The sequence below is a fragment of the Strigops habroptila genome, chromosome 5, assembly GCF_004027225.2.
Source record: "Strigops habroptila isolate Jane chromosome 5, bStrHab1.2.pri, whole genome shotgun sequence".
NCBI classification, from domain to species: Eukaryota; Metazoa; Chordata; class Aves; order Psittaciformes; family Psittacidae; genus Strigops; species Strigops habroptila.
In genome coordinates this window covers 34205448-34216793 of record NC_044281.2, presented here as the reverse complement: position 1 = coordinate 34216793, position 11346 = coordinate 34205448, and the positions used below count along the sequence as shown (strand labels likewise).

The following is an 11346-nucleotide window of genomic DNA, read 5'->3' as shown; positions in this document are numbered from 1 at the left end:
AAAGCAAACAGAGCAAGGATTTTTCCAAATGCTTATTTCTAAATACCTTCAAGAACTCAAGGCTTAAAACTGGGACATCTACTTGGCTTTAGTAAGCTGCAGTTCTTCAGTTCAAAATACCTCGATTTATATATCCTTTGGGAAACTGATCGCCATGCTTAAGTAAAATCTTAACTGACACTATACCGGAACAACTCAAACTTCAGGGGAATTTCCTATTGTATCTTCCTATCATATCAAGAGCAGCAATTTAGTAGTTTAGGTCAGCCATAGTCTGGAAATGAGTTCAGTCTTTCACTATATTTAAAGCTTTATTTATAGGAAGTTCACTGCATTCATGGCAGCAATATTTGCATTGCATTTGAACTCAGCACTAATAGGTAAATATTTACATGTAGATAACATTTAAACGAAAACAAACTAAAAACACAGCCAGTTTTAGACAAACATAAAAGTTAGACAGACTTAATAGTAAAAGTAATCACAATTATTTCACTGTGGTGGTTGATTTAGTCCAAAGGCCTATTATTTCTTAATCAGATTAGCAGGAAGAGTGGATTTGTCCAAGTCATCGAAATAAGGATGGTTCAAGGCCATTTTGCCAGAAATTCTTTTTGCAGGATCATAAATTAACATTTTCTGGAAGAGAAAAGAAACACATTTACTCCCTCATGAAGTGGTAATTAAAATCATGTTAAACAGGTAGCTATTTCACCATAGTAATAATCAAGTAACCATAAAGACAAAGTTTTCTCCTATGTTCCGTGATTTTTCATAGATGGAGAGGTTATTTCTACCTATCAGTAGTAGGGCATAACATCTCAGAAACTAAAGAAATACTTCTTCTCCTGTTCAATAACCAAGTTCATGCATGTGTCAGTGGCAATAATTAGTCTCAGCTTCTCAACTAAGGGAAATAAATAAGCTTCAGGCAGTTAAAGCCCAAAATGCCTACAAACACAAGTGGTCTTTTGCTTGTTTTGTTAAACTGACACTGAAGAAACCAGTGCCAAATTGCTTCTACTCAGCTTGGTGCAGCAGTTTACAGTTAAAATATGAGAGTGATCACTGTTTCAGAATCCAAAGAGGAAAGTATTATGAGCAGGTAGAACTGAAGTAACCCAGCATTTTAAAACCTTCAGTTTCTTTGCAATAAGTTACTTCAGCTGAAGACTTCAATAATAAAGTTCAGATTTAGATGATTAGAGCAAATAAAGGGGATGCTGTAGTCACTAGAATAGCACACTGGAACTTAAAAGTTAAAAGAAAAAAAAAGGCTAGAGATTTGTTTTTCTAGCAGTTAAAAAACTAAAAAAACCACAAAAAAAAAAAAAACAAACCAAAATCCAACCCTACATTTTATATCACACAACAGGGAGCCAAAAGAATATAGGAATGAAATGTTTAGCAGTTTTGTACTACAGCTAAAACTGTCTCCGCAAAGTGGTTTTGCTTTTATTTCTCCGTACTAAAGGAGAAAATATACTTCAAATTCACATAATCAAGATTCTACCATCTGCTTCTTTCCCATGCCCGCAACAAACTTCTTACAGAAATGAAAAAAAAAAAGCTTAACCTGTATTACCCTGCCCAGTAGGTTATTACCCTACCAGTCCTGACAGTTATCTTTAGACTTCATCTTACAGGGAGTCTTCCAAATTGATTTAAATCACTGAATTTGCATTTATATTCTCTGAACTCCTGCCAAATGCAACACTCTCTGTAAATTTAACCTTGCATGTCCAATTTTACCTAAAGACAAGTTCCCATTAGCTATACCCCAGAACAACAGTATCCTATAGCTAACACTGATATCAAAAGTTCTCTTAAAATTGAAGTCAGACAAAAAGGGGCAAATTTCTCTGAAAAGGGATGCCGCACATAGAGACTACAGTACTTCAGTGGACAGATTAAATGACCATTTCTTGTCTGAGCAGTCTGGAAAAATTTTTCCTGGAACTTAGTGTCTGACAGACCAAAGCTTTTGATGGCAAACATTAAGTGCTTTGAAATGCTGTGCTTGTGTTACAGAACAAAATATTCAGTTTTGTTGCCTTTAAAGTTCTATTACTTGTTCAGTCTTACAAGTGCTATGGGAAGCTTAAATGGATTCCAGACGCCTAAGAATTCAGCCATACCCCTGTCACCAGGCATTAACAGGAAGCTTAAATTTCAACATTAAGGTAAAACTATATAAAATTTTACAGAATTTAATATGCTTTGAGATTAGTAATATGTTAACACCATTTACAGAACTAATATTTTTTTTCCCTTTAGCAGCAGCATCCCAAAACATTGGTTTTACACAATGAAGCCATACCTAAGCTCAGATGAGTACTTAGCCAGTTACGTGACTATATCAACGATTCACTTGCCTGTTCACTTGATTTTAGTTTGTAAATAAAATCAGTGACAATTCTACTTCAAAGTGATTTAATAATGTTGTCATCAGTGGACTCAGAGGAATTATTCCCAGCTTAAATCAGTTATCTCTGTAAATTCATACTGCTACAAGGTTCAGAGAGCTATCCAGGATGACTATGTTTAACAAATATTCAGGTTGTCAATCTGAACTGTGGCTCAGTTCTCACGAAGAAAACTTGTGAGAAATTGCAGTCATTTGAGCTTCTCGGGTACCACTTCATTCAAAGTATTTTGCCACAGACATGGCAATAAACTACTTTGACTGCTTAAAAACACTAGCCAACTACACAGGTAACTGCTGTACAAGATTCCCCTTGTACCAAGATGCTTCTGAAGTTTCAGCTTACCTTAAGACTTGTAGAGCACCCACTCCACACCCTCATATGCAAATCTGCACTGCATAAATGCAGCTTTAGGAGAGCCAAAGGATAAGTCAAAGTACATTCTTATACTTAGGTGCACCTAGGATGTGATCTAAGATCACACCTAGGATGTGATCTAAATCAGCCCACACCAGCAGCACATGAGCTGGGACAGCACTAAATGGAAAAGCCTGATAAAGAGCTTGCCAAGTCAAAGCTTAGTGGGACAGTTCAACTGCACGACCACAGAACTAAAGTAAACTCACACTAGACACAAAATATACCAATTAAAAGTCAGTTTACCACAGCCAAAAATCTTTTAACTTAATTTAAAGGCAAGATTAATCCCCATGCCATATGGTAATTAGTGCTGGCACCAGGAAGGTGACAGCTACAGTTTGTGGGCAGGAGCCTTCACTTAAGCCTGTTTGTAAAAGCTCGTCCTCACTTTCAAGTTGTACCTGGCTTACTAGCGTAAGAAAAAAAGCTGAGGCATAATTGCTTAATGAGACTAGTAGTCTAGTCATTTATTATTTATGAAAGTAGTGAGTGAATGTCAAACCATCAGTTCTACGAGAATGACAGCCGATACTAGTGAAGACAGTTTGAAGATCTCTGTATCTTTATTTTAGAAAAAGCTAATTAGTAAACTTATTTTAGATCTGTTCAGTTTCTTGATGAGCAGTTTAAGAAAGACTACTTACAGACAGCAGATCAAGTCCATCTTCATCTAAGTTTTTGACATGTGTTCCAAGGCTGCCAGGTTTCCATTTTGGGAATGTGTTTTTATAGTCTTGCAGGGATTCCACTTCAGGCCATACCTCATTATTGGGGGTCCCTAAAGCTCTATATCAGCATAAGCAACATATTTAACAATTTAGTCTGAAATCTGTATGCACTACTACGGTTTTAGTAAAAACAGAGCACAGTTGTGCAATGCTGCACAAGTCGCAAGGAAAGGTTCAGCCTGACATACCTGAAGATTCTGAAGAGTTGGTCTATCTCAGAGTCCCCATGGAAAAGAGGCTTTTTAGTTGCTAGCTCAGCAAAGATGGTACCTATGCTCCATATATCTACAGGAGTAGAGTAACGAGCAGATCCCAGCAACACTTCTGGAGACCTGTACCACAGTGTCACTACCTATTGAACAAGGAAATTTTTTATAAGTTTATAGAAACAGGCCATCTAATTGCACACACAATGGCTCATTCATCATTAAGCAGCAATCAAAGTTTTTTGGTTAAAGTAATAACTGGTGCTAGGCATTCTAGTGAAAACACTGGTTTCAAACTTCATTTATAGACAAACATCATAAACTCCATTGCAGTAGTTTCCGCTGAAGGTGAAGCAGTTTCATACACTACCTTCTCAAAGAGCAGGAAAGCTTTTGCACCTAGCCACTAAAACTCTCAGATTTGAGTACTCTGTGAAGTAAATATGCCCTTACGAGACAGCAACAAGTTCTGGGCCATCTGATTCACTGTCAAGGTAACAGTGGGATTCGTAATAATGTTTGGAACCTTAGAGTAGAACCACAGCCAGGGATGTGGAAAGCCATGGAATAAAACAAAACTGAAATACAACTTTTTGATACTGTTAGTTTACAACTTCAGGAACTCCATGATTCTTTTTCAATTGTTTCATATTCAGTTATCAGGAAGCTAGTAAGCATTGTCCAAATCACCAAGACGATGTTCCAACTCACTTCATGAGTGTATACCCGCACTGGAATTCCAAAGGCTCGAGCCAATCCAAAGTCTGCCAGTTTAATCACTCCTTTGTCATCTATTAAGAGATTCTGAGGTTTTAAGTCTCTGTGCAGAACTCTTCTTGAATGGCAGAAGACAATACCTTGCAAGATTTGATACAAGTAACTCTGGAAAGGATGAAAGAGAAAAAGAAGTAACCTTTAGTACAAGGTAATGTTCTGCAACATAAAGCTGTTCTCTTACATTGTCCCTACACATAGTGGTAGGAAATGGAGATTCAAAGCATTGCAGATAAGCCACACAAATTAATTCTTCACTTAAGCTTAGTTCAAAGCAGTTTAATTTCAGTAATTAAATGAATTTGAAGTGGCATTTGAAAGCAAAACTCACATTCATCTTACTATCTGCAACTGCCTCTTTAACCTTTCATTTCACGTCAAGGAGTTAATTTTACTGAAACTAAGAGCTGCTTATAGCTTTGTAGGTCATCATTAGATTAATTTCTCTTCTATTAAGAAATTGTCTTCATTACCTTAACACGTGAACGATCCAAATATTGGCCCGATGGAATAGTATCCAAGTATTTCTTGAGATCCATGGAAAGAAATTCAAAGACGAGGTACAGTCTTGAATCCTGCATAAGAACATCCTGAAGACTAAAAATTGAGTATACGATCAACTCCATTGCAAAATGCATGGACTCAGTTACGATTCCCCTCTCAACAGGGGTATAAGCTGACAATTCCAGGTTCCTATTATGAAAGTGTTAAAAAGTTTTCAATCTTCAAAGATTAACAGACTTAGTGAGTTATACTGTCATCTGGAAAACCAAGTATATCTGAAATAGTATCATACAGATGAAAACCTAAATGCTTCCTCTTAAACTTCTGTTCCATCATGCCTAGTGTAAGACACAGGAAGTCTGAGAAAGAAAAAAAAAAAAAAAAAAACCAACACATTGTTGCCTTTAAAAAAAAGAAAAAAGGACTGAGTGTTGGTGTTGACCCTCTGTTTGAAGCTGACCTATTACAGCAGAGCCTGAATTACTAGGAGGGCTTAAGGAAATATTATAATAGGAATCTAGTAGGCACAGCAGGATTTACACAGGTTTAAGTATTTCCTTCATCCTTAATAGATTATAATGGATCCTAAACACAAGCATACATACATTGAGACACTACGTGTCTGGAAGGTGGTTAGTTTTAAAGAACATTAGACAAAGTAATTTGCAGCACTAAAGAGCAAGTAAATATTTTGCAGGGAAGACAATAGCTGCAACCAATTTTACATGTCAAGTAGTCACTGATGGAAGTTTCACTAGTAGCTCAGATGTGCCAGCTATGACAGCATTGTAATGCAACATTTAAATCTCTGCAACAAAACAGCAGAGAAGTGGTTGATGACAGAGGCTCAAGTAAGAACACTAAAGTCAAATGGTCTATTCCAAGGTGGCAAATAAAACTCGGAGACTAAAGTAACAGCTTCAACCAGTTTTCATGAGGTATGCTGTCTCCTCTCTGACAGTAACCACTCAAGATAATCTACATAAATTACAAAAAATCAACAAAAACTTTTAAATTCCTAGAATATGAAGTGGCAGCATGAGGAACTCTTAATTAGAAAACTGCCATAAACATGGGATTTGGGACTATAGCAATTTGCTGCAAAGCAGACACTGTATTAAACAGAGTAGCTCTCACCTCACTAAATTGTAGAAAAATGATTTCTTATGTAAAGGGACCTAGTGCTCTTCAAAGACTTTAGCTAAATACCAGTATATGCATACCAGACTATATTGGGATGATGCAGCTCTTTTAATAAAGAAATTTCTCGGATAGCAGTACTTGGAACACCTTCCTCCTCACTTTCTAGACGTATTTTCTTCATTGCAACCACTTGGCCTGTGGTTTTGTGCCGACCTTTATACACAACACCATAGGTACCTGAACAAAAAGACAGTGAAACGCGTATAGGACATACCAGCTTCAGGTACAGATAAGTCATTGCAAATAAGAATTGCTAGCATAGGCAAGAGTCCTTGCAATTTAAGTCTCTGGCTTGATTATGAACTACCACTTAGTTCTGGTAGTTGAACTATACAATAGTTTTGTTTAAGCGTGCCATCCGTGAACAGTATCATTGTTAGGACAGGGTACTTAGTAGTCTGAGTGTGAAGCTTGAATATTTGGGAGATGCAGTTGTAGAAATCAGATACTATTTGAGTTTCAAGTTGATTAACTTTCAGGCAAGATCACTATACCTCTTCATCCCCAAGGAGTTATGATTTTGCCATCAATACATCATATGAAAATGGTAAAGGTTTAGTTACAAAAAACTTAGTGCTCCCTCTGCAATCAGAGATCTAACTGTCCATTAGTCAAATCTGTAGAAATACCTCTACCACAATCTTCAGTGCAGGAGAGAAGATAGTGCTGTAGGTCTAAGCAGAAGCTAAAATTGGAACCAGTAGTAAATTCCAAATCAATAATCTATTTTAGTAATCAGTGTTCACAGGAATAGAACTCTTAACAAACCAAGACAGCTTAAGCATTCTCTTTTCACCTTTCTTGAAGCATTTATCCTTGAGATTAAACTCAATCAATCCAGTTTCTTTCAGGAAGAAAGATTCTTGCACAAGGCTTTAATTACAAAGCTTTGTTTTAGATCTAAGCCCATACATTTTGCTATTACCTTAGAGAGTACCTTCTCAGAGTAGCATTCTACAAATTCTCCAGTCTACGTAAAGCTAAAGCATTTTAAAACACAGACTTCAACATTTAACAAAGGCTCGATTTCTGGTGAAAGGGGGTTTGTGACTAACTCCTGCATTGAAGCAATCTTCTTAGTGCCATATAGTAAATGAATTGTTAAAATTCACTTCTACAGAGGTTTACAATCTGCTCTGTCTCTTGACAAGCACAGTGACCAGATGTAATCAGAGCACCCAATCTACAAACCACTACTCCCTACCAGCAGCTCCAAGCAAAATAAGCAAGGTTATACACAGAGGAATGGAGGAGCTTCCTAAGCTGAAAAGCTGGTTTCAGGCCTCAGGACATATTTTTTTCCCTCTCTTGGAGGAAAATTACACCATTAGCCATCACTATAAAGGCAGACACCTCTCAACACTGATTGGTTGTTTCAAATAGACCATGTCATTCTCAGAAGAAAGGCAGTCTGAAAGTTTTTACACAGAGAGATAATTACTGCAGTAAATCACAAGCTTATTTTTCCAGTTAGTTGAATATCAATTGTTTCTCTAATCGCCAGTGCACAGAACTTCTGTGGCACTTGGTAACTCAAACTGTAGAGCATTACCAGGCTCCATTCTGTATACTTACCTTCCCCAATCTTCTCTATTTTTGTGTAATCATCCATTGTTGTGGTTATCCCTGAAATGAACAGGAAAACAAGGAGAACCCCATGAGCATGAATGGTTGCTGTCCTAAACACAGCCAAGTCACTGAAATTGTGCCAGGTCTTTAGAAGCTACTTTTATCTTACATAATTAGAATCTAACATGGAAGACTTACCGTTCGCTTCAACAAACACAAAAGTTTTTATTCAGGGTTCCAACCAGAAAAACTACATCCCGAAGTATGAGTGGGCACCAACTCAGAGGAGAAAGATGCTTTTGTGCAAAAAGCTCTTCCAAACAACTGAAAAAACATATCTAATTCGTAAATTTTACATAGTTACCTATTAGCAGGAGTCCTACTATCTAAAAATCACAGGGTTTGATGTTAGCAACATAAAGGAACACCAGTCCCATGTTATTTGACAAGTACACAGGACAGAGCTACAAACCTAAACTACGCTGACAGGCACCAGATCGTATGAGGCATTAGCACCGCGGGGGACTGGCACTTCACACCTCCAGTGCTGCTCCTGACCGCTTTCATTCAGCAGAGCTGAGCTTTATTACCAAGCTCAGAAGCGTTACGAGGTAACGAGCGAATCTGTAGTTACCTACAGCTCCACAGGAGGTTTCCGAATCAGGCAGTCGCTAAGCGAGGGAGAGGGAAGCGAGCGCTCACCCCTAGCCCGCTACCGCGCAGGCGAGATCAGGAGTACGCTCCCATAGGGGTCCAGCTCCTGCCCCATTGTCACAGGCCCTATCACCTCAAAACCGCGCCCGGTGCCGAGCCCAGCGAAGGCAGAAGCCCTCAGTACCCGCTCGAGGAGCGTCCGCCCTGCACACCTCCCTCCCTTCCCAGGTCTCAAGGGCTACCTTGTCCCACTCGGGAAGGGACGGGGGCCGCAGCGTGCCCCAGCACACGGCCCCACTCCGGAGTGGGGGCCTCGCCGCCGCCCAGCCGTCGGAACAAGGGCTAAGCACAGCAGAAGCGGAGAAAGCGCCGACCCCACACGAGGCTGTCAGCCGCTCGCCCCACCGCCGGGCCGGGGGAAGGGGAGAGCACCGGGCTTAGCCCGCGACCCAACCTGAGAGCACCACCGCCCCAGCCGTTACGCGGCCGCGCACACCAACGGCCGCAGAGAAGCGCCTCCCCAGGCCCTCATGGGACCGGTGCCCGCCTGCCTAGGCTGGAGCCCAGTCACGTTCCCCTCAGTGAGGGGAGCGCCCCGCCGCCGCCGCCCCACTCCCCCTCACCTGCGGAGCTGCCGCCGAGCCCGCTCCCCGCCGCAAGGACGACCCTAGGCTCGCTCAGGGGCGGGCACGACGCATTCGAACTAGCCGCGCGCCGCCGCGCTCCGCCAATGGTGCCGCGCCGAGATTATTCAAAGCTACCAATCAGAGCGCACCGCTCTTGCAGCGCCAAAGCGAGGCCTAAAGGCGGTTTCTACGTCGATGATGCGGGCGGGCGCGGCAAGCTGAGGATGCGCCGAGTGTTCGCTTGGTTCGCGGTCTGTGCGGGCGGGTGGTTCCCTGTAGTTTAAAGCCTTTTTGCCCAAGTGGCGAAATACGAGGGCGTTGGCGCAGCAGGTTGTGCTGGGACGGCGACAGTGGGTGAACTGGTCGCTGCTCGAATAATATATTAGGCTGTTTGCATGGTATGGGGAATATAATCATATTTGGATCGAGCTAGGCTTGTGACGACAGCTGCTCCTTCTAATCAAGCAAGTCTTTTAGATCTGGATGCCATGGCCAGCCAAAGCATAAAGTCGTTAATTCTGACTGTAAGGATGTTGACCTGTGAAGTACCACTGTGATTTTTGAAGCTGGTTTTAAAGTACACACAGTAATAAAAAGTCATTGGGTGACTTAACTCCCCAAAAGCGAAGACATATGTCTGTAGACAACTTAAAGTTTTGTGTCACTGCTCCCAGATTAAGAATCTTTAATTAATCCCTATGCTATTATGGCTTCCAAAGAAGGGTCGGGACATAACTAACATGTGGACCTTGCCCAGGGAGTCCTCTAGCAGCTTCAACCTTGGTCCATCAGTACCTGGGGAAGTAGTAATGCAACACATATAAAAAAAAAAAAAAAAAAAAATTGGCCTGGGAAAATATTATTCCAAACATTGCCAAAAAAAGTGCTACTTTGAAACTTCAGTATTAAATAGCTTTGCAAAGCAGATGTATTTACAGTTTTATAGGTCTTCCCCCTATAGGATAGTTTCACTGTGGGTTCTGTGATGCTGCTGACCCACTCTGGCATCCATTTCTCATTGGCACTGACAGCCTGGGGCCAACACTCCGGTGGAAACCTGCAGACCCTGCAGGAGTGCAATACAAGCACCACTCCACACCGGTGAAGTAACTGCATTTTTTAATTACTTCATTGCACTAGTTTACGACATCTTTGAAGGACAGCATTGCTGCTTCCCTTAAACGTAAGCGGGGCAGGCTGCTGTATACAGAAACGTACAGTTTCTTCCCTAAAAGCAATTTTTTGGGGAGGGCAATTACAGCAGGCAGGACTGTTTCTGGTGCACTTCCTTCTTCTCTACCCTAGCCAATGGCAAAAGCGAGAGGCAGCTCGTCCAACTCCTCCCCCCCTAACACACATACATTTCAGGGGTAAAAGTCCTCCACTTTTCCCTCCCTCCTGGGGAATTTTTGCAGCATACAGTGCATGTGTTCACAGGTTTCTGTTTACCTTGAATCGTGTATTCCCAGCACTTGCAGGGGATTTACCTGCACAGAACAAGGCTTTTGTATCTCTGGGAAATCCCAGATGGAAATACAGCTTCACATCTTCTGCAATTCATAGGAAAAAGTCTGATATGCTCTGCCCTGCACAGCCACAGAGAAACTCTTCCCTGTGTATCTATCAAGTCCAACACAGCCAGGACAGCCCAGGCTCAGTAATGCATGTGAGCTGACGCAGCGAGGTGTGTGTGATGTCCCTCAAGCCTGACCACCAGCACCTTCAGGCTGTGCACACTTTACAGCTTTGAGCGAATTGATTTCTATAGCCAGCACAGGAGCAGAGCTACTGCTGCTGACTCTGCTGGACTAATCCTTATCCAGAGACCTTAGGAAGGTGGCCAAAGTCTACCTTTTCCTCCAGATAAAAAGAAAACATGTCTGGGAAATCCCAGACATATGGTAACCTTAGTTAACTTGGGGGGTGGGGGGGAAGCGATTTGGAGTATCGTGAACTTTTAGTAATATAAACTAATACGTTAGGTTAAAATATATACAGATTATATTTATATATAAAATATACTGTGTCTGAAAATACTGAATACAATGATCTGGATTTTCTTGAAAGTGACTTTTTTTTTTTTTCAGGTTTTAACCAGTTTTTCTTTAAATATACACAAATATTTCTTAGTTGTGCTCATACAGTTATTTCTGTTGGACACTTACCGCTCATTCTCAGAGTGCTCACTGAATTTTCAAATTCTTTGCGAATACATCTTTTTCCATGTACCCCTTTG

The 11346-nt window shown here is 40.9% G+C and overlaps 1 protein-coding gene across 3 annotated transcripts; it reads right to left on the bottom strand.

Annotated features, from left to right (window-relative positions):
- Window positions 1–292: 292 nt before the first annotated feature.
- CDK1 (cyclin dependent kinase 1) lies at window positions 293–9365 on the bottom strand. 3 transcript variants are annotated; one of them, XM_030488157.2, is made up of 8 exons: window positions 9108–9365; window positions 7837–7887; window positions 6282–6438; window positions 5028–5151; window positions 4492–4662; window positions 3763–3926; window positions 3491–3632; window positions 293–639 (listed from the first exon to the last, which is right to left on the bottom strand). In XM_030488157.2, exons 2-8 carry the CDS (start codon window positions 7871–7873, stop codon window positions 526–528), a joined length of 909 nt encoding a protein of 302 aa, XP_030344017.1. In that variant the 5' UTR covers window positions 7874–7887; window positions 9108–9365; the 3' UTR covers window positions 293–525. The 3 variants fall into 3 exon arrangements, with proteins under 3 accessions (XP_030344017.1, XP_030344018.1, XP_032775860.1); XM_030488158.1 differs by lacking the exon at window positions 9108–9365 and adding an exon at window positions 8727–8990; XM_032919969.1 differs by lacking the exon at window positions 9108–9365 and adding an exon at window positions 8029–8149.
- Between the last annotated feature and the right edge of the window lie 1981 nt (window positions 9366–11346).